Genomic DNA, 24524 nt, shown 5'->3' on the forward strand with positions numbered 1-24524 from the left:
CTATCTGCAGAAATTTCCAAAAAGAAATTTACAGAAATTTTTGCCATAGAAAAGATCACAGATGTGTGTTTATATTGTTTTGTTATTTTTCCTCCAGGGTGGTCTTGTGGAACCAATGGTCCTAAAAGGTCGGTAAAGTGCTTATTTTAACGGAAATTGAAGGTTCTAGTGCACTTTCCAAGTGACCAAAAAGATGTGAAGCAACTAGCCCCCCTTCCAGAATCCTTCTCTCTCGAAAGATATTCGTTAAAAATTTTGAGATGGCTATTTGGTTAAGTATGTGTAGTTATATATTTATTTAAAACCCATCATACAAAATGGACGCGGGTTCGAATCCCAGTGTACCCAATTGTTCAGTTTGGGACGGGAGTCAAAGGCGTGACTCTGTAAGCTTAGCCAGAGTCGACCCAGCTTTAAATGGGTACCTGGAGAAATCTGGGGAAGGTAAACAAGAAGGGTGTGCGAAAGCACAGGATGGTTGGCCCCCAACCCCCCATTGCACTTCCTGGCTGAAGGGCCAAGAAACGGATATCAGCACCGCCGGTAGGGACTGTAAAGTCTAATGCCATATCCTTTACCTTTACCTTACCTTTACCATCATACAAAAGAATGAAGTGATGAAACACATTGAAAAAAAAAGAAGAAAGAAACAACACATCGTAATTATATTCTAAAATACAAACAAAATAATTCCACGTCAAAAACCACATTTTGCCATTCATAGCTGGTTTGCTTATTGCCCAGTATAATTGAAAGATGTAATGACAATGCATCTAGGGATTGCATGACCTCCTCACAGCTCCTGGGGAAAGGGACATAAATTGCGCTATTCGCCCATTCTTTACATACAGTAGTCATTACTGGTAAATATATGGTATATCCTTGGGGAGTACTTTCTGCGGTGGGAAGGATTTTTCACTGGAAGAATTTTCAGGGGGAATTTTGGGAGGAAATTTTCCACGAAGAGGGGATTTCCCACCACCATTAAAAATATGATTAGAAATTGAATTTTGAAAAAAGTAATAGAATTCAACTGAAAGTAAGGAGATACACCAACACTCAAAGTGAACAGAAATTATTTCGTACATGACGTTGGATGTCCCCTTCTTAATCCCTCACTCGTTACGCCAAAGTCTTTTATTGCTTTAGAAAAGCTTCTTATTCCAATGTAGCGGCCCTTATGCTTTAGCAGTTGCCCATATAGAATCTTGATAAGAAGTCAAACTTTAGCGTAAGCAGAATAGGATTGAAAAGAATACAAACCCTTTCATGTTTGGAATAATTTCTTTTCATTTTAAGTTTTAATGATGCTCTATACTTTCAAAAGTAAAAACGTGTTTCTTATATCTATCAACATTGAATGAAAATCACCTGGTTATCAGTAGGTAAATGTGATTACAGTAGAAGCAGTATATCATCGCTCTATTCACGACCTATTTAAGGGTTTCTCTATTTTTAAAAGAATAATCCTTACTTTTATCTGTTTTAACTTGAGTATTTTGGCTCTGCAGACGATGCATCTCAAAGGAAGTAATTTCTGGTTCACAGCTATCTGTATGGTCTTAACGAAGCATTTCCTGCAAAGGACACGGTGACTGCAAGGAAAAGTTTGCATTGTAGCTCGGGAAGTTACACAAATGACACACTGAAAAGAAAAGCAAACTTCATTAATATTAACACTCAAAACTAATACGTAAATAATGAACGAGAAAGTAAAATTTGCCTCAGCAAAGTCACTCAGGTATTGGAAAATGTGTGAAATGTAAAATGTGTGCTAAGAAATGAAGCTAAGGTTTTTTTGGTATTTTGTTTTTAGTTTATCTTACATTTTGATCGCGAGGCAGGCTTTTTATGGTTAATAAAAGGAAATAATTATTGGAAGAAGAGAATTCAAAGGCAAGTCAGACATGGATTATAATATGGTTGTTAGACAGCGGTCGTCTTCAGGGGGTGGACCAACAATACCTGAAGACTCTTTGGAATGTCAAGGGCATACAAAAGAGTGAATTTAGTGCTAAAAATCCTATGACGAGACAAACATACAATGGTAACCGCATTTCACTAATGTGGACCAAGTGACACTCTAGGACTACAATTAGCAAATTGACAAATGAAGCATCCAAGGTTGGGGCATGAATGACTTATTATGGACTAAAAATTTCATTCTTGTCCCTAAAAGTTACTAGGAAGATGCCATAAAAAGATAAACTTTCAACAGGTTGCATAAAAATTGGTAGAGATGGATGAGATGTAAAGAAGCAAAAGAAGTAAGTCCAATTTAAGTCCCGCGCTGACCAAACGTCATTTTGGACTTAAAAGTTCTGATATATGAACGGTTACTGAAGTCATTGCAGGAATTGGGAATTTTAGATTCATGTCACTCGAATTGGAAGAGCTCATTCCTTAATTTGCCAAAGGCCGTAGAAAAACCAAAGTATGAGATAGAAGAATGTCCAGCCAAGTTTAGGTGCCAGCTGGAGATATTTCATTGTTTTACTGTTAAGCTGTAGCATATAGTTTTGGATTGTACGACCTGACAACTGGAGGAATATACGATAAGGATGAGGAAGTTTACCCATAGTCCTCAAACGGTTGATTCGTTTTTTATATGTTAAAGCAGTGGGCCTTGGCAGCTTGTGGCTTATCTCACTTTAGTGAGTCTGTTTAAAATAGTAATATAATAATAATAATGATAATAATAAAATAACAATAATAATAAGTAACATCTGCACACAAGGTCTTTTAATACAAGTCTTGATTAGAGGATAAATAAATAAGAGATAATAACTAGGCTCAACATACACGTGGCATCACTTCATCCCCAACTTCGTGGTCCACACCTTCTGTGTCCGCTGAATTCAGCTTTAGCAATAACCTCTCCTAAAAAAGGATTAATTTGTTATTTAGCACAAAGTTGTAATAATAACCTAACATTCAAAAACACAATTATTTCTTCTCTTTCTATTTCTTAAGATGTAGGACATGCTTCTATGGTAATGACTGAGCCTAAACCTAAATTGACACCCTAATAATTTGTCGGATTAATCTCATTTTGGGAAAATTAGAAAACAGAGGTGTAGTCAAAAAATCTCCCTTCGCTTTCTCTCCTAGTCAACGATAATACTGAAAGCAAATTTGAAGTAGAATTTTTCTGATAAGGATTAATTTTAGAAGTAAAGAGAAAAGTTGAAAATTAGAATGAGCAAGCATTATTGCAAACATTGTATACCAAGACATTATTGATACCAAAACTATCTGTCTTGGCTTTTCCTATAATTAAATCAGGGCTTGATATCCGCAACTACTTGATTTTAGTTAAAAACCCACCATGCAACGTAATATTTTTCTGTATTTGTTTGAATTTAGAAAAAAACAAGTGCTTTACTGAAAACATGAAACAATATATGGTACTTAGATTTAGGGCGCTTTAAGATGTCTTTTAAAATAAAAAATAAAGTATTTTATAATGTTTTTAAATGAGATGAGGTCACTTAATTTAGTATGAGTGTGTCTGACGAAAGTTCCCTAAATAGTGTTTCTCTTACAGATGTTATCTAAATGAAGTTTCTTGATAAGAGTCTAATTGCCCCTAATTCCCACTGATGCAATCTTTTTTTAATGAAAAACTGCTTGCGGATGTAAAAAAAATATCACAAAAATGTTCATACAGAAACGGTTCACTGTAGCCGTTGAATTGCAAAAAAAAATAGTATGAGATATCTAAACAGCAAATGCGCAAAAATGGGCTAAATCAATTTCAGAAGCCAGGAACAATGTTCAAATGGCTAACCTGTATTAGCCCAGGCTGCCTATGCCTAATTAAGAATATAATTTTCATCTTGTATTTTTATTTACCTGGAAATATCCCCAGATGCTAAGGATGAAAATCGTGGATAAAAAGGATCTGACCCTTATGTTCTCTGTCAAATATTAATAGAAAATTTCTGGTAAATATGCTTAGTGTCTCAGTTACTTGAAATTTGTCGCTCTAGTAGAAATATTTGAACACAACCTTTCAACTGTTGTGACGCATAAAAGTGCAGAAAACAATAGAAAATAATTGTTGATTCACGCGAATCAGTGGGTACCCAGTATAAGAATTTTGTTGCGACTGTAAGTAATTTACAAGAGCAAAAAAACGAGATCTTTGGATTTTCGATTGTTGTTGACGAAATTGACCGAGCATATTTCGTTGATTACGGTAGGTTTATAATAACTTTTTTACAAAACTTGTCACATAATTTCCATTGAACTACGACATTTGCTCTTTCTGTTGATTTATTACAAGTATTTCCTTTTGCGTGCTTATGAGTTTATTTGTCATTGAATGAAAAATTACCAATGCAAAAAGTAAAAAAAAAATTCGATAACTTTAGGCCCACTCATATTAGTCATAGTCTATACAAAAGTCTTTTGTTTTTTTTTTTTTTTATCTTAAGAAATCATTGGCTTCGATGGAATTTTACGGAATTATAAATAACAGTGAGATATTCCAAACTTATATGCTGCTCCGTCACGACACGCCTCCACAATGTCACCAACAGTAATCATCTGTGAGGCACGAACATGAGCCACGGCTTTGACATGGTCAAGTCAATTTCCATCCCAGGGCCAACCAAAGAGATGGAAGCCTCCAATGGGTTCCATGCCGTTTTTACCATTGATCCCCAATCTTTCTTCTTGTCTCCAGTGCAACATTTACAATTTTAGAGCGGCTGCTCCTTAGTGGCAGACTAAGAGATGCATAGATGGTCATTGGCCGGTTCACTCCTGGCTTACAGTTGATTAAAACGAGCTGTTTGATTCTGCATGCTGTCAGATCTTACTATACTGACAGCTGTGATTCTTCCAGCTGTCAGGTCTAAGCGGTTGTGCTTTAGTAGCAGACTTTGAGACCCATAGGTGGTAATTGGCTGGGTCGCTCCTTACTTACAGTTCGTTATCATAAACTGTTTGATTTTACCAGCTGTCAGGTCTTACAATCCTAACAGCTACAACCCTTGCAATTTGCTGCTCCTAGACGAGGCTCCAAACTAGGCGCTGCTCCACTGCACCCGGCATCGACATTTCACCAACAGAAGTCATCCATGAGACACGAACATGAGCAACGGCTTTGGCATGGTCAGATCAATTTCTGTCCCAGGGCCAACCAATGTGATGGAAGCCTCCAAACGGTTCTACGCCGTTTTTACCATTGACCCTCGATCCGTTTTCTGGCCTTCGGGTTTACGTTTATAATTTTAGAGTGGTTGTACTTTAGTAGCAGAATTCAAGATACATAGGTGGTCTTAAAGCCTTAAGCATTTGCTCAGACACACAATCCAACGTCTCTTTACAGGTCAAAAACTGGGTACAGTTGCTTACAGCGCTGACGGGCCTCATTTATTGAAGATTCGTCCGTGGCGTTGGGCGTGTAGAATGATACGGAGGCAATCGTAATGAAAGACATCTGGGTTTCTACTATTTTGAGCTTTGACAACCAACGCTCCACTCCAAAATAGAAAAGTGTTTCTGACAATTACTTCGTAAACTCTAATTTTTGTAGTGAAGCGTATCCTCCAATGCTTTCCTAGTGGTTTTGTGAGCTGAGTGAAGCGGACAGATTTTTTTTTTATTGTCTCTTCTCGGACCTGTGTAAAACAACTCATAAGAGGAATAGCAAACAAATTTGTCACTTTATCACCAAGGGCGGTTCCACGGTAATACTTAAACTCAGACTTGTCACCTTTTCTAAGGAGAGGAAGAAGGGCTGAAACTTTCCAATCATTCGAAAGGTTCGTTTTTGTCCAAATTTTGTGAAACAGGTACTTGAGTTGAGCTGCGAAAATCTCATCACCTGCTTTCTGTAGTTCTGGAGGTAAACTATATTCAACAGGAGACTCAAAAATAATATTTATTCGTCACGCCTCTTAATACAAAATTTCAACATAACTGACGCCTTATTAAAAGAAAAATGTTATGGCAGGCCAAGAGAGGATTGACTGCGGCACGATTACCATTTAAAGTCGTCCTACGTTGAAAGTCTCGAGATATGGTATGTTTATGTTTAGACTATTGGAGAAGGCTTCCAGTCATTTCATCTTTTCGACTGGGAATGGCAGTTTGTTCCAGATCCTGATGACCCGGGGTATGAACGAATGATGGTAAGAATTAGATCTTGCAATCTTCATCTTTACATGCTCCAATTGCGGACTGTGCGATCTTGTGTTGCTTTGGGGAGTTATTTGAACAAGCTTGACTTTTAAGTTCCTGAGCGTATGCTGAGATCTTTGATTGAATGTCAAGGTATCCTAGGGAGTGAGTGAGTAGCCAGAGAGTATTTGATGCTTTACGCATAACCAGGCCGATATCCTTTTCCGGTTTGAGGTCAAAGCTCAGAATTACATCTAGGTCCTTTTCGCAGGTAGATATTGTCATGTCGTTACCTTTCATTTTGTATGAATACTTCGATTTTGGCGGCCAAGATGGACGACAGAGTATTTTGCTACATTTGGTGAAAGTTGCCATTCTTCGAGCTTCTCTGTCAGGGCGTCCAAGTCGCTTTGGATTTGTGATGATGCACTAGCTTCTCCCACGAGCTTCGTATCGTCTGCAAACAGGCTGAAGTTGGTTTGGGAAATGGCATTTATTCAAATATCTATGCACATGACAAACAAGACTAGGCCGAGAGCATGAGTATGACTTTTGAGTCGTATTTATTTTTTCTTTGTCCTTTATTTTGTCAATACTCCTTCGTTTTCTTTTGAGTGAGTACAGAGAACAGTAAAGAAAACAATAAGTGAACTCTTAAGATGAAATCCTTCTAGCTTTCCGTGAAAGGTTCTTCCAATCACTATAGAAGGAAGGGTGTGTCACTTATTCTTCCTTCTTCTAGAAGGATACGTTGCACTTAGCGTGCCAAAATGACGCTGAAGAGGTAACAGCTGTAGCAGCTCCGCCCTTTTTGTGGAAACATTTTGAGGGTAAAATAAACGACTAGATGCATAATATGCTAACCATACACACGGAGGTGGGAAGGGTGGTGATGAAACTCCATGAGAAAAAAATTCTCAAAAAATCCCCGTATTAGACCATTTTTAAAACGATAGCCTTCAAAATTATTAGTAGTTTTAGATAAATTGGCGAGAAAGTTTAAATAGTAATGACAAAAGCAGTGAAATTGCTTTTCTTAGAATTTTCTGTTCTTAGAATTTTGAAAGCTTTTTCTGTTCTTAGACTTTTGAGTAAAGAAGTATTTATCCTTCAAAATATGAAAAACAAGCTACAATATCCGAATAAGCAAAGATTGAGTGTGCATTTGAATATTTTTCTAACATGTCCCTTAAGATGTCCTTTGGGCTGAGAAGCGATGTTTCTTACATGTTTATCCTGTGTTTTTGGCTTCTTCCCCCTCTTTATTGCTGTGCATATTAAACGCAATACAATATTAAATGATTTTAAGACGATAGTCTTAAAAATTAGTAGTAGTCTTAGATGAAGAGCGAGAATGTTTAAATAGTAATGACAAAGGTATTGACATATTCATGCCTTTTTCTGTTCTTAGACTTTTGAGTAAGGAAGTATTTATTCTTCAAAATAAGAAAAGCTAGCTATAATATCCGAATAAGCAAAGTTTGATTGTGCATTTGAATATTTTTCTAACATGTCCCTTAAGATGTCCTTTGGGCTGAGAAACGATGTTTCTTACATGTTTATCCTGTGTTTGTTCAGCATCTTCCCCCTTTTTGTTGCTGTGCATCATATACACAGCACAATTTTAAATGATTTTAAAACGATAGTCTTAAAAATTAGCATTAGTCTTAGATGAAGGGCGAGAATGTTTAAATAGTAATGACGAAAGTATTTACATATTCATGCCTTTTTCTGTTCTTAAACTTTTGAGTAAGGAAGTATTTATTCTTCAAAATAAGAAAAACTAGCTATAATATCCAAATGAGCAAAGTTTGAGTGTGCATTTAAATATTTTTCTAACATGTCCCTTAAGATGTCCTTTGGGCTGAAAAACGATGTTTCTTACATGTTTATCCTGTGTTTGTTCAGCTTCTTCCCCCTTTTTGTTGCTGTGCATCATATACACAGCACAATTTTAAACGATTTTAAAACGATAGTCTTAAAAATTAGCATTAGTCTTAGATGAAGGGCGAGAATGTTTAAATAGTAATGACGAAAGTATTTACATATTCATGCCTTTTTCTGTTCTTAAACTTTTGAGTAAGGAAGTATTTATTCTTCAAAATAAGAAAAACTAGCTACAATATCCAAATAAGCAAAGTTTGAGTGCGCATTTGAATATTTTTCTAATCTGTCCCTTAAGAGGTCCTTTGGGCTAAGAAACAATGCTTCATACGCGTTTCTCCTGTGTTTATTCGGCTTCTTCCATCTCTTTGTTGTTGCACATATTTAACACAGCAAAATATAAAGTGGCCAATCACATGATACTTCTTGGTAATATAAATAGTTAAATTACCAAGGACGTTATAATAAAAGCAATTTTTACTCCCTGGAGCGTTTTAGGTCTGTTCATACCTGATAACCCTGAATATTACGAATGTTCCTGCATGTTGCTTTAAAGTTATGAAGTTTCTATGGCTGTACAATATTCTGGTTAGTGTTGCCATGTTGAGCTCTCAAAATATTAATAGATTATCAAAACTAATTAGTTATAATTCGAGACACTTTTCATCCGTAAATATTAACGCGAAATCTGTTGGTTCCCAAAGATGGCTGTACTTCCAAAGAAACACTACAGCTTCTTAAGCTGTTTGGAGTCATATGTGTTTACCTTACCCTTGCAGCTTATTTTATTATTCACTTTTACACAATTGTCAGAAACTGCATAACTGGATATGAAGGTATCTTCACTAAAAAGCGAACTCCCGAATTTGCGTAATTTCTGAAATATATATGGTTGTTTCCATTTGGCCAATTAAAAATCATATATCATTTTCCTTGTCATTGTTGCTTTAATGAAATCTAAATGGTCTCTTGTTCTTCAAATTTAGTTTATTAAGTTGACATATCACTAAAATCTTGCGAAAAAAATTGCTAGATGAGGAAACAAAATCACTTGATTAAAAAATTACCTGCTTTCTTGTTGATAGTGTTAGCAAGGGTGTAGTTTTTGATTGTATATACCTTCAGAAAAAACTTAATGTGGTTTTCTTAAAGGGATAGAAAGTATTACGCATAGATTTACATTTGGATACAAAACTGGAGAGCCTAGAATTAGGCAATGTGGAAGGAATAATTTTAGGAAAATAAATTGCAAAGCAACAGGAGAGGTCTTAGGGGAGGAGATAGAGATGCAGTAAGGATTATCAGCAAAAACCCTTCAAGCCTGGTAAAAAAGAAAATGGATTTGCACAAGAAGTTTCTTAGTCACAGATCATATGAGAATAAAAAGAAAGTACGTGAAGCAGAGAATGCAATAAAGTATGGATCGAGGAGATGTGAAACAGAGGATATGGATAGAACCACCGTGGATCTAGAATGTGCAGCAAGAAAGGATAATAGTAAGATGTTGTTTTAGCTTTAAGAAATCAAAAGGAAGTAGTAGAAATTAATTAAAGCAGAGAAGGGAGTAAAGTATGGATTGAGGAGATATGAAATAGAGGTCAAGGATATAATCACGCAGATCTAGAATATTAAGCAAGACATTGTAATAATAAGTTAATGTTTTGGTTTTAAAAAATCAAAAGAAAGTAACCAGTTTGAACTTGTCCCAGCTATGAGTTGGAACAATTCCTGGAACAATTGGAACAAGAAGTGGGACAAAGTAGTGACAAGGAAATTGATAAAGAGAGATCGAAAGAACTTTATGAAAAATCGCTAAACCGTGATAAATAGAAAAGGATCAACGATTCGGAAGTGAAAGACGATTTATTTTGTGAGGAGGAGTTAGAGCCATGGTTAAAAGGCTTAATATATAGTAATGCCTTAAACACCGATAGTGCTGTAAACGAGTCTTGAAATATGTTGATTGCAAAACTAGATGTAAATGACTGAAGGTAATAAGTAGAATTTTTGAAAAATGAGAGGTACCGACTGATATTGATTAAAAACTCTAGAACTTAAATCAATCCCCTTTACAATAAAAGATGACAACAGTGAGCGCGGTAATAATATAGGCATTAGCTTGATTTCTGTTCGGACACAAATTGCTTATTAAGATGATACTTAGACTAAGGGACGCTGTAAGTAGAGTTTGAGGAGGTGGCTTCCCCTCCAAAAAAGTTTTTTATTCGAATTCAACGGCCTTTGTGTTTCAGCAACTGATCTTGAGGAATTTGGACGAAAAGTCAAAATTTCGCGTAAAGAGCAAGGGGTAAAGCAGGAGGCAACCCCTTGTGTTCGGGATAGTTTCTCTTTGTTTTGAATTTCAAAATTACTCCTTAATTTCAGTTGAAGAAACAGGTTTTTTATTTGATTACTTTTTTTTCAAATAGTGCTCAGGGTTGTCTAGAAAATGATGTCGGGTATGGCCTCACAAGCCCTCCATTTCTTTTTATTTAGTCGTAAATATCAATAATTGTAAATTGCTTGATGGTGCCACGCTTTTTCAGTTTTCTGCCCAAGAATTAATATATTGGATTGCAATTAAAAATATTATAAGTCCTTACATTACAGATTATGAATCAACAATTCGTTTTGTCTGTGGAAAAGGCCGTAAAGTGAACAGCATGGGTACGAAAAGATGAGTGGAACTTAGCTAAAGCAGACCAATTGTATTTTCCATGATTCGAAACTGTTATTGTATCATACTCTCTGCTCCTCAAAATAGCTAGTTTGGAAAACCTTGAGCGAAGGAGGTTGTCGTTGTGCCTCCGTTTTTCAAAAAATGCAATAACGAACACTCGGACGGCAAGTATTTTCCACAAACGTCACTCCCAATCCAGATTACGACAGCCTCGAGCTGTTTCTGGGCCCGTCCCAGTTTTGTCCCCCCCCCATTCGCTGTGTTACTTCCAGATATGAAAAAACCTTTGTCCCCTTCATCACAGAAAAAATAAATAAAATATCCAACTAGTTTCTCCCTCTTTTTTTGGTGAGGTGCTGACAGGTCGTTGCACTTATGCGCTTGCCCTCCCCCCCTGTTTTGGTTTAGGTTCCCTTTTAATTGTTATGTGTTTTTCATGTGTTTTATGTTTCGTTCTTTTTTTGTGTGCGTTTTTGGACTTTTTTTAGTGTCCCTTTTAATTTGTAGATATATATATATTTATTTCTTGCTCTTTTCTGTATTATTTGCTTATTTTGTCCCCTTCTTTTTTATGACTTGTATTTGTTCATGTTTAGTTAAACCGGTTTTTTTTCTTTTTAACTTTTTAGTTAACTTATTACAGTTTATTTAATGACTCATAAATTGATTATTCATTATGATTTTCATTTTTCGTTTTTTTTTTTTGCATTGTTAGTGAAACCATGCATTTTGTCGACTCCGAAGTCCGAATTCGGCCCTTTGAGGGCTTGGGATAGAGATATTTTTGGAATAAATATCTTATCTTATCCTGAAACGCCTGAACTGAAAGTGCAGGAATTGAGGAAGAAATATAGACCCCAACCATTCATGGCTTCTACTTTACATTGCTTCTTCAGGTTTCCCATGGAGAAAATGTCTTCCATTTTCTGAAGTTTTTCTTATTTTACCAGAACCATTAATATTTATTTCCTTCAAGAAAATTAAAGATATTCCCGGTTTCATATCAGGATTCTAGGTGGCTAACAGATCCTGAGCATTAGATACTTATATAGCACAATTAGGAGATTAGATGTCGCAACCCTGCATAACCGGCATCAAAGCGCTACAATTAAACCAGAATCTCATTTTAGGCATGCAGACTATAATTGAAATGGAAGCTTTTTCTATAGGTGGTCTTTGCATACAGGGTTTAGTCTAAGCCGCCAGAGGGTTACGCAAGGACCTTTTTGGTCATGAATTGTTTTTAGTCCATAGACTACGAGATCATATACCCAAATTTTGTTTTTCATTTTTTATAGCAATGTCAAATTTCGTTTCAATTAGTTAAGGACAAAATTGATATTATGTTTTCAAATTTTCTCGTGTTTTTCTCGTGTATTTCATGTTTTTTTCGGGTTTTGAGGTGATGGTAATATGTTTTGAAACATTTGTTGTGGTAATGCAGTAGTCCCCTTCCTCGAAATTTTTACGACTCTGAAAAACGTAACAAAATGAATATAAGCTAAATTTGATGGGTTTTTGCAGTTTAAATTGTAATTCCTTCCCCCTGAATCAAAATCTTGGATGCCCCCTTGCCTGTACAATACATGTGATATCAGTAAACCCCGTAAAACAAAGTATGGGAATAACAAAAGGTACTTGATTCAAATACACAAACAAACAAAACAGAGCTCATCCTTGCCCAACACCAGATGGGAAGTTTATTCTTAATCCTAAAATTTCCCGATTTCCCGATATGTCAGACACGTTGAACATGATAGCTTTATTTCCAAGCGTAAACCTAGATAAGGCGTATACAGCACTTGAAAGAGGAACGGTGTCAAATGCTTTAGACACTTCAAGCGTACATAGATGAAGTGCATATCAAACAGTTCGTGGTAACGGACTGTAGTAAGGAGCGACCCGGCTCAATAGTAACCAAAACTCTAAAAAATTGAATTTTGATATCAATAGCTACATCAAAAGAATCACATTTTAATGCTGATGTTAAATATATAAGTTTAATCAAGTTTAGTCTTACCCATCAAAAGTTACGAGCCTGAAAAAATTTGCCTTATTTAAGAAAATAGGGGGAAACACCCCCTAGAAGTCGTAGAATCTTAACGAAAATGACACCATCAGATTCAGCGTATCAGAAAACCCTACTGTAGAAGTTTCAAGCTCCTATCTACAAAAATATGGAATTTCGTATTTTTTGCCAGAAGACAAATCACGGGTGCGTGTTTATTTATTTTTTTTTTCTTTTCTTTTTTCTTTTTCCCAGGGGTCATCGTATCGACCAAGTGGTCCTAGAATGTCGCAAGAGGGCTCATTCTAACGGAAATGAAAAGTTCCTATGCCCTTTTTAAGTGACCAAAAAAATTTGAGGGCATCTAGGCCCCCTCCCACGCTCATTTTTTCCCAAAGTCAACAAATCAAAATTTTGAGATAGCCATTTTGTTCAACATAGTCGAAAACCATAATAAATATGTCTTTAGAGATGACTTACTCCCCCACAATCCCTGGGGGAGGGGCTGCAAGTTACAAACTTTGACCAGTGTTTACATATAGTAATGGTTATTGGGAAGTGTACAGGCGTTTTCAGGGGGATTTTATTTTGTTTGGGGGTGGGGATGAGGGGAGGGGGCTATGTTGGAGGATCTTTCCTTGGAGGAATCTGTCTTGGGGGAAGAAAAATTCAATGAAAAGTAGGCAGGATTTTCTAGCATTACTATAAGAAAACAATGAAAAATAAATAAGAAAACGTTTTTTTTCAAATGAAAGGAAGGGGTAGCATTGAAACTTAAAACGAACAGAGATTATTACGCAAAATAGGGGTTCTAAAAATACTTTAGCATAAAGGGCGAGGTATTCAGGAGGAGATTAATACCTCGCTCTTTATTCTAAAGTATTTTTAGTAATTTAAACGATTTATTCTACGGCCTTTCTGATTCAGGGGTCATTCTTAAAGAATTGGGACAAAACTTACGATTTAGTGTAAAGAGAGAGGTAATAACGAGGGTACAAACCCTCTCGTATAAATAATAAAAATATAAAATTATGAAAGTTTGTTACGTAAGTTAATTCTTAAGTTACGTATATTTTTTCCTAATAAAAACATTCGTTAAAAATTAAAAGTTCTAGTTGCATTCTTAAGTAACCGAAAAATTGGAGGGCAACTAGACCTCCTTCTCCACCCTTTATTTCTCAAAATCGTCTGATCGAAACTAAGAGAAAGCCATTTAGCCAAAAAGAAGAATTAATATACAAATTTCATTTTAATAATTTATGTGAGGAGAGCCAAAACCAAACCTGCATTAATTCAAAAACGTTCAGAAATTAAATAAAAAAAAACTACTTTTTTTAGCTGAAAGTAAGGAGCGACATTATAACTAAAAACGAACAGAAATTACTCCGTATATGAAATGGGTTGTCCCCTCCGCAATCCCTCGCTCTTTACGCTAAAGTTTGACTCTTTGCCACAATTCTATTTTTTAAAACAATTAAAAGATTTAGCGTAAAGAGCGAGGGATTGCGGAGGGGACAACCCATTTCATATACGGAGTAATTTCTCTTCGTTTTAAGTTATAATGTCGCTCCTTACTTTCAGCTAAAAAAATTAGTTTTTTTTTTATTTAATCCCTTCCAAGAACCATCACAGAAAGATTTACAAATACTTGACACTCTTGTTGGCAGCCAAGATGGGTCTTATAACCAAATTAATTTACATCACATATCAAAAATACCTTCAAAATTAACCCAAAAATTTCACCAAGATTATATGCAACAGTGATCTACCTATTTAAACTGTAACATAGTCATAATAATTGAAATGATAGTCGACGGAAAACAAATAATGAAAATCAGCGACTAAGTATTGACACAAGCGCATTTAAAACAAATTACGCAAATATGGTAAAAATTCAACAGAAGCAGCATACAGATGGAAAGAACGAACAGACTTGCCAACTTTAATGCTTAAGACAGATAACAACTCTCTTAAGAGAGATTTTCATCGGCAGCTGGTTTGGCATACTAGGGACTCATGGCTTGTGAATAAAACCAATCGTCCAAAACCAAAAAAAAAATAACTATACCAATAGCTACATCAAAAGAATCGCATTTTAATGCTGATTTTAAATATATAAGTCTCATCAAGTTTAGTCTTACGCATCATAAGTTACCAGCCTGAGAAAATTCGCATTATTTTAGAAGATAGGGGGGAAACATCCCCTAAAAGTCATAGAATCTTAACGAAAATTACACCATCAGATTCAGCGTATCAGAGAACCCTACTGTAGAAGTTTCAAGCTCCTATCTACAAAAATGTGGAATTTTGTATTTTTTGCCAGAAGGCAGATCACGGATGCGTGTTTATTTGTTTGTTTGTTTTTTTTTCCCCAGGGGTGATCGTATCGACCCAGTTGTCCTAGAATGTTGCGAGAGGGCTCATTCTAACGGAAATAAAAAGTTCTAGTGCCCTTTTAAAGTGACCAAACAAATTGGAGGGCACCTAGGCTCCCTCCCACGCTAATTATTTTCCCAAAGTCAACGGATCAAAATTCTGAGATAGCCATTTGATTCAGTGTAGTCGAAAAATCTTATAACTATGTCTTTGGAAACGACTTACTCCTCCACAGTCCCCGTGGGAGGGGCTAAAATTAACAAACTTTGACCAGTGCTTACATATAGTAATGGTTATTGAGAAGTGTACAGGCGTTTTCAGGAGGATTTTTTGGTGGGGGGGGAGGGGTTGAGGAGAGGGTGATATACTGGGGGAACTTTCCATCGAGGAATTTGTCATGGGGGAAGAAAATTTCCATGAAGGGAGCACAGGATTTACTAGCATTATTTAAAAAAAAAAAACAATGAAAAAATAAATATAAAAAAGTATTTTTCGGCTGGAAGTAAGGAGCAGCTTTAAAACTTAAAACGGACAGAAATTATTACCCATATGAGGGGCTCACCTCCTCCTAATACCTCGCTCTTTACGCTAAAGTATTTTTAGTAATGTCAACTATTTATTCTACGGCTTTTGTGATTCGGGGGTCATTCTTAATGAATTGGGACAAAATTTAAAATTTAGTGTAAAGAGAGAGGTACTGACGAGGGGGAAAACCCTCTCATATGTGTAATAAAAACATGAGAATAAAAAATTCTTTACGTAAGCTAATTTATAAGTTACGTATATCTTTTACTAATAAAAAGATTCGTAAAAAATTAAAAGTTCTAGTTGCCTTTGTAATCAACCAAAAAATTGGAGGGCAACTAGGCTTCCTCCCCCGCTCTTTTTTCTCAAAATCATTCGATCAAAATTATGAGAAAGCCATTTAGCCAAAAAAAAATAAATATGCCAATTTCGTTTTAATTATTCTTCTGTGGAGAGCCAAAATCAAAACATACATTGATTCAAAAACGTTCAGAAATTGAATAAAAAAACAAGTTTTTTCAACTGAAAGTAAGGAGCGACATTAAAACTTAAAACGAACAGAAATTACTTCGTATATGAAAGGGGCTGCATCCTCATCAAAGCCCCGCTCTTTACGCTAAAGTTTTTTTACTGTTTTAAAAAGAAGAGTTGAGAGAAAGAGTCAAACTTTAGTGTAAAGAGCGGGGCGTTGATGAGGAAGCAGCCGCTTTCATATGCGAGGTAATTTCTGTTCGTTTTAAGTTTTAATGTCGCTCCTTACTTTCAGTTGAAAAAACTTGTTTTTTTTATTTAATTACAAACGGCATCGTTTTTTGGGAGCTCTATGCGCCTTTTCTTCCATGCCGTCAATAAAGGTTCCAGAGTCAGATTCCGATTTATTTATTCAAAAATACATATTCATCAAAATCTTCAACTTGTCCAAATGGAGAAACAAGCTCGACTACTGGGCAAGACATATAAACAAAAATTAACAATCCTCGATTGATACACAACAAACAAAAAATAAACCACTGTTTCATCAATAAAAAAACAAACAAAAAAAAAAAACAGTATCTTTAATGAGAATAATTCAGGTGGAGTAAGTGGAGTGAGGCCAAAATAAAATATAAAATAAACAATTTTTACCAACTGTTCTTGCAAGCAGATTCCATTATATAACTTTTTAATCGTCTCTTGAAAGATCCTTTTGGTAACTCAACAAATTTATTTAATGAATATTTGTTGGCTATTGATGGGATCATATACCGGAGGTTGAAACGGGATCTTTCATTTTTCACCAGAGGTAGTTTATACGGGTTAACACATCTAGTTATCAGTTAATTTTGATGTTTGGACAGTAAATTCTGGTCAAAAAAGAAATTATGTACATGTTGAATCTTAAAAAACCAACTAGATAATAGGAGATGAGATTTCTGTGTAAGAGTCATTATGTCTAGAAACAGGTAAGAAGTACGTGTTTCAGAGTCGATATCTGTACTCCTCGGGTGTTGTAAAAATTTATCTAGAATTCAAATAGCTTTGTTTTGCAGGGTTTGTAGTGGTTTCATATGTGATTTAAAAGTCAGCAAAAATATAGCTGAGCAATATTGGAGGTGTGGATCAATTAGGCAAAAATATAGGATTCTTAGAACCTTAGATGAGAATAAAAATTCTTGTCGGTGGAGCAAACCTATATTTCTTGATAATTTTAATCTCAACAACGAAATATGTGTTTTAGAATTCATGGTAGGGTCAAAAACGATACCTAAATATTTTGCTGTGTATACTCTTTTGATTTCATGAATAGTATCAACGGTAATTTTATTCAGAGAAATATTTTTCAACTTTTGGTTTGATCTTCCATAAATAATAAATTCAGTTTTAACAAAATTAGGGACAAGTTTATTAATTTGGAACCAATTTATGATGGATTTTGCAACTTCAATCAGTTTTTCTTTCAGTGCATCTAATGTTGGTGCTTTCAAACTTGCTGCAGTATCATCTGCAAACATAATTGTTAATACATTTTCAGGGGTAGATTTAGCGAGATCATTTATATATATTAAAAATAATAGAGGTCCTAAAATTGAACCTTGCGGTACACCGATATTATTATTCGATGTCTCAGACGAATATTCACCATCAATATCCACCACAAACCTGCGATTGTGCAAATATGATTTGATTAATTTTAAAGGTACTCCTCTTATTTCCGTATTTTCAAGTTTTTTAAATAGAATTTCGTGATTTAAAGTGTCGAAAGCTTTCTTAATATCAAAAAACAATGTAGCTGCTAAACAATCATCATCTAAAGCATCATTAATGAAAATATGTGTTGCGGCGACGGCATCTTCTGTCGATATATCTTTTAAAAAACCGAACTGGAACTTCGAAAAAAAAATAACTTTTCCAGAAATGATGTAAGTCTATACTTCATTATTTTTTTAAAAACTTTAGCCAGTGGGGAAAGGAATATGCAATAGGACGGTAATTATTGGGATCTTGAGCATCACCTTTTTTAAATATATGGATTATTTTAGCCTTTTTCAGAAGATCAGGGAAGACACCATTTTTTATGCTCGTATTATGTGCAAGAGGTTCATATATTACTCCTGATATTTTCTTTAAAAGATTTGTCGATATATCATCTACAGAAGCCGAATTTCCTCTCTTTAAGTCACTAATAGCTTTTTGGTATTCATCAAATGATACTGGTGGCATATACAATGGTTTATCTTCGTTTTTGGGGCAAAAATCGTGTATAATCTGATGACTCATCCAAAAGATCTCTAACCAATTCTTCACCAATTTTACTGAAATGCTTAGCAAATAATTCTGCGATATCCTTTTTTTTCAGTTGATTCATTAGCGTCATTTCCATTATTAAGAAAAGTCGGTATTGTTCTTGGTTTATTTTTATTTAATTTATCACGCAAGATTTCCCACATTTTCTGCTGGGACGCAGCTGAAGATATTTCCTTCTCATAATAATTTCTTTCACTTTCTCTCAAAGTTCTAGTCAGAGTATTTTTGTACAATTTGAATTTCTGGATGTTTTCATCAGACGGATAGTTGCATTTAATTTTGTATAGTCTATTTTTTTCATTGATACATTTTAACAGTCACGGGGATATCCATGGTTTTTGTGACATTGACTTGGGTGTTTTTCTTTTAACTTTCGGACATATATCATTATAAACATCATTAAATGATTTATAAAACATTTCCAATGCCTTATTTGCATCCTCAGTACTGACTACTTCCTTCCAATCTACATCTCCTAGCTTAATAATTAAACGCGCAATTGATTCATCATTTATTACACGACCTGTTTTTTCATTAAGTTTATTTTTTTAGATCTGGCCAAATTAAATTCAGAAATTATCACACCGTGATCTGAAATATCGTTTAATATGACAAAAGTTGAAAAATAAATATTATTAGAAAAAATATTATCAATTAATGTTGCTCCATTATCATCTATTCGAGTTGGAATCAGACATGATGGGAGCAGTCCTTGACAAAGCATTAGTTCTAAAAATTCTCTTATCTTCGAATCATTTTGCTTTGCTTGAATTTTCATTAGGTCTAGGTTGAAATCACCAAAAATAAATATTTGCTTATTCATTTGTGATATTTTATTTAATAGAATTTCAAATTGCATCAAAAATTGGTCTATGCTTCCGGAAGGTGGGCGATATAAAGATATCATAATTGTTGATTTTTTATTAACTTCACATTCCAGAATACTCGTTTCAAAAATCATTTCTATATTCCGAATCATCGGGTCTCGTCTTATTTTCGATTTTAACTCTTTTCTTATGATAAATCCTAATCCACCATGCTGATGGTGTTTTCTACTCTCGTGAACAAAATCATAATCAAAAAACTTTACATCATTAATATTCCTATCATTTAAGAAAGTTTCGTTTACCGCTAAAGCTTCAATTTTACATTTATTAATAATGTCATTTATGAACTCAATGCTACTAAGCAAACCTCTGCAGTTAAAACTAGAAAAACATACATTACTGCATGTGGGGATAGAATCATCCATAAATGAATATTTGTTTTTCTGGCTATCTTGCTTCATCATCCTTCACATCCCTCATGCATTCCAGTATATCAAAAGGATTTTCCTCTAACAGTTTAGTTCTGCTTGCAAGATCAGGTAAACTATGTAAACTCAATATCATAAATCAACAAAAAAGCCTCACTCCAATTAATCAACAATTTAACAAAAGACCACTCAAAAAAGAAAATTAATCTAAGCACATATAACAACCACATACGTCGGAGAATTCCATTGGGTTTCGGTGGAAGTATGTTCATTCTTTCTCATTCAACAGAGAACACGCACTTTTTGGCAACAATGTGCGCACACCTATTTGCGCATTTATATAACAACTATTATGAACAAATCCTAACAAATCACTAATAATGACAAAATAAAAAAAAATAACCCAATTTATTCGACTGGTGGGACTTTATACCACTTCTTTTTTTGTTTCACTCCGTTTTGGTCTATATAGCATAGTGTGGGTGGTACCGTGGGTGGGATCCATGCAACAAAACCCTTATCCTTCATTTCTTTCTTTTTTTGATTCAGCGTAGCGCGAATCTCCCTGCAGGTTTTACTAACATCATCACTGAAGAAAACTCCATTGTAATCAAATTTTGTCGCTTTATCAAGGTCTTTTTTCCAGGGCTGGTCACGTAATTGTTTATTCGCTTGAAGTACCGAGAATTTGTCATCCGAGTTCATGAGTCATATTTTCACAAATTTGTCATGTACTTCTTTAACTTCAAAATTACTTTTTAGTTGTAAGAAATTTTCCAGCAAATGTCCCATTTTCGTCGAGGCCTCCAGCACTGAGGCAGCCTTTAAATTCCAAGCAATAATGTTATCTTTCTTTTCCAAATTCTCCAATATGAAGACCTTATCAGTGAGAGGGCCTAATCCATGGCTTTCTTTCTTTCGTATATCTTTTAATTCTGCCTGAATCTTTGTTATTGTATCCGAGTGGGTCGCAGTTATGATTTCAATATCATTCACTTTGGAGGTTAGACCACTAATGTCTGAACGGATTTCGGATAATTCAGATCTCAAACCTTGTATCTCTTCCCGCGTTGCTTTAACTGTTTCTAAAATCTGATAGACCGAACTGGCCAGCGCATCAATTGAATCACGTATTGTCCCTTGGGCTGTTGAATCTTGCATAGATAATCGTGTGGATTCCATATCATTACGTCTCTTTTTCCTGGTCATAATAACTATTCACAGGTGTTCACAAGATTAGCATAAAATAAGTCAAAATGCACGCTCCCCGATACTGCAATCTTACCTAGCGTTTTTGTGCGCGTTTTTTGTCAGATTTAAAGCAGAGCATAAATTTCCACACTACATTATTTAGCGTGTCCTGAGAAAAATTACAAGACTTCATTTAAGAAGCACGATTTCCATGGATTTGCTGACACTTGTTGACACTGGAAATTCGTTGACGTGCATAGGTACACTTTTGACTTTATTTGATAGCCAGCCCATACTTTGTTTTTAGCCATTAAATGTTAGGGGATTTCTCGAAACAGTACTTATTTTTTCCAATAAAAAAATTAATTGTCTATGATGCCTGACATATCTCTTCGTTTGTAATGTCGCAATGTATCATAATCTCTGTTTACTTGCTCTCTTATTGCAGTGATTTTCCCATATTGCAAGATATCTATTCAAGCAACAAATCTTTGTTTGCAACTAATGAGACTTGACTCAGGGAGCTTTTTAGATAATTTTTTTTTATGTGTTTTAAGTCCTACACATGTTTATGCAATGTTTTTTTAAGCTTTTTAGTCATTAAACAGTTCGTGGTAACGAACTAGTAAGGAGCGACCTGGCTCAATAGTAACCGAAACTCTATTAAACGGAATTTTGGTACCAATAGTTATATCAAAATATTTGCATTTTAATGCTGATTTTAAATAAATAAGTTTAATCAATTTTAGTCTTACTTATTAAAAGTTACGAGCCTGAGAAAATTTGGGTTATTTTAGAAAATAGGGGGAAACACCCCCAAAAAGTCATACAATCATAACTAAAATTACACCATCAGATTCTGCGTACTAGAGAACCGCAATGTAGAAGTTTCAAGCTCCTGTGTACAAAAATGTGGAATTTCGCATTTTTTGCCAGAAGACATCACGGATGCGTGTTTGTTTTTTTTTCCCAGGGGTGATCGTATCGACTCATTGGTCCTAGAATGTCGCGAGAGGGCTTATTCTAACGGAAATTAAAAGTGATACCGCCCATTTTAAGCGACAGAAAATGGAGGGCACCTAGGCCCCTTCCCACGCTCATATTTTCCCAAAAGGTCAGAGAATCAAAATTCTGAGATAGCCATTTTATTCACCCTAGTCAAAAACCTAATAACTATGTCTTTGGGGACGACTTATTCCCCCATAGTCCCCATGGGCGGGGCTACAAGTTAAAAACTTTAACCAGTGTTTACATATAGTAATGGTTACTGGGAAGTGTACAAACGTTTTCACGGGGATTTTCTTGCTTTTTTTTGGGGGGGGAGAAATTGAAGGGGGGTTACGTGGAAAGATCTTCTCATAGAGGAATTTGTCATCTGAGAGGAGAATTTCAATGAAGGGGGCGCAGGATTTTCTAGCATTATTGAAAAAAAAATAATGAAAAATTTAATATGAAAAGTTTGATCAACTGAAAGTAAGGAGTATTATTAAATCTTAAAACGAACAGAAATTATTACTCACATGAGGGATTCACCTCCTTTTAATACCTCGCTCTTTACACTAAAGTGTTTTTAGTAATTTCAATTATTTATTCTACGGCCTTTGTGATTCAGGGGTCATTCTTAAGCAATTGGGACAAAATTTAAGCTTTATTGTAAAGAGCGAGGTATTGACGAGGGGGTGAACCCCCTCATATACGTAATAGAAACATATGAATATTGAAGCTCGTTACGTAAGTTAATTCGCAAGTTACGTATATTTTTTACTAATCAAAACGTTCGTAAGAAATTAAAAGTTCTAGTTGCCTTTTTAAGTAAGCAAAAAATTGGAGGGAAACTAAGGCTCCTCCTCCGCTTTTTCTCGAAATTTTCCTATTAAAACTATGAGAAAGCCATTTATCAAAAAAAAAATTAATATGCCAATTTAGTTTGAATTATTTATGTGCAGAGAGCCAAAATCAAAACATGCATTAATTCAAAAACGTTCAGAAACTAAATAAAAAAAACAAGCTTTTTTAACTGAAAGCAAAGAGTGACATTAAAACTTAAAACAAATAGAAATTATTCCATATATGAAAGGGGCTTTTCCTCCTCAGTGCCCCGCTCTTTGCGCTGAAGTTTTTTACTGTTTTAAAAAGTAGAATTGAGAGAAAAAGTCGAACTTCAGCGTAAAGAGCGAGGTGTTGGAGAGGAAAAGCCCCCTCAATATTCGGAGTAATTTCTGTTCGTTTTAAGTTTTAATTTCGCTCTTTACTTTCAGTTTAAAAAGCTTGTTTTTTATTCAATCATTTTCGAAGACTTAGGCTGTTTGCTATCTTGGAAAGTAACTTGTCAAGGTGAATAAGACTTTCAGGATTATATTTACAGCCCTTGTTAGAGCTTGAGAAGGCCTACAACTGTTTTATTTGTTTTACCTATGCACGAGTAAAAGAGATGAGTGCTCATTTCTAAATCAGAGGAAAATTCCCCTGGATTTCAATGATAGGCTATCGATTGCATCGATGTTGATGTTTAAGCGACTGTTTAAGCATAATTGTAACAGCTAATATCCGAAAACATAATTTTTTTTTATTTAAACTAAAAAATGGCAACCAATTGCAGGGACAAACACAGAGGGTGTAGCTTGGAGCCTCAATCCCCAAAACTCAAGATGTTTTTGAAATTTTTGACTCTTTGAATTATCAAATATATGCATATATATTTTTGGTAATTATCCCCCCCTTCTAATAAAAAGGATAAAAATCTTCCGTACAAGGGTAACCAATTGTCCCAACAGCGGGGAGCATTTTTTAGGGAGTTTGGATGGTGACGGTTTACTTGCTCACTTACTACAATAATGTTCGTATATCATATTGTATTCTTTATATTAAAATTGTCGGTTGTCTAATTTTAATTATTAGCAAATATTTTTACAATGGTGTTTTACGAGCATTTGTAAATATTGCTATTGATCTTACCGTCATAGTGAAATACTGGCAGAAACATTACCAAAATTCTAAGAAAATGTGAATTACTTACTATTTTTTCACTAAGCATCTTCAATTCATGTTCAGTCACAGACACTTGACCATTTTCTGTTTTATCTCTCCTTGGTGAGCTATCATTTTTTGTTAAACCTTCTAAAGCAATATGATCCGGGTTATTCGCATCAATTAGCAGCTCGTCCTCATCATCATTTAGAAGCTTTACGGGCTCAGGCCGTTTCTTGTATTTTGAGAAATGATTTACTATATTAAAGGAAGCAAGGGGCTTTAAGAGCGATTTAGTAAACTTTCTCCCCATTTCTAAATTCTAAGACTACACTATAGCCTGTAGGAATGAGTCTATAATCATGCCATTTTTGTAAGAGACTGTCTTGCATCTTCTACAAGATATCCCCAATGGATTTCATTATCGAAGAAGGCGACGGCGCTTGTAGGATTTCTTCCCATTTAGGAAAGTCTTATCTCCACGCATGTACCTTATCCCATGATAACCCCTAAAAATTCTTTTTTGTTTCTTTTGTTCCCAGTAACTGGAGCGACAATCGTTGCATTTGAAGCTGATTTCTATTTTTACAGATCAGAGACACAAAAAGATAAACGAAGGCAGTGGCAAATCCATGATCTCGGGAAGGAGGCGGTGGCTGGCTACAATTTCGAAATGTTTGTCTTTTTTCGAAATATAGGTATAAATACAATTAAAAACTTTA

General features: G+C 35.0%; 1 protein-coding gene across 1 annotated transcript in view; it reads right to left on the reverse strand.

Annotated features, from left to right (window-relative positions):
* LOC136026948 (uncharacterized) overlaps positions 1–24210 on the reverse strand; it is a 53620-nt gene extending 29410 nt beyond the window's left edge. Inside the window, exons 1-3 of the mRNA XM_065703808.1 lie at positions 23852–24210; positions 2803–2880; positions 1475–1645 (exon numbers count right to left, since the gene is read on the reverse strand). Of these exons, the coding sequence (XP_065559880.1) occupies positions 1475–1645; positions 2803–2880; positions 23852–24115 (513 nt within the window). The 5' untranslated portion in view covers positions 24116–24210. The remainder of the gene's footprint in view (positions 1–1474; positions 1646–2802; positions 2881–23851) is intronic.
* Positions 24211–24524: the final 314 nt, after the last annotated feature.

This window comes from Artemia franciscana, chromosome 5 (genome assembly GCF_032884065.1).
Source record: "Artemia franciscana chromosome 5, ASM3288406v1, whole genome shotgun sequence".
Lineage (NCBI taxonomy): Eukaryota > Metazoa > Arthropoda > Branchiopoda > Anostraca > Artemiidae > Artemia > Artemia franciscana.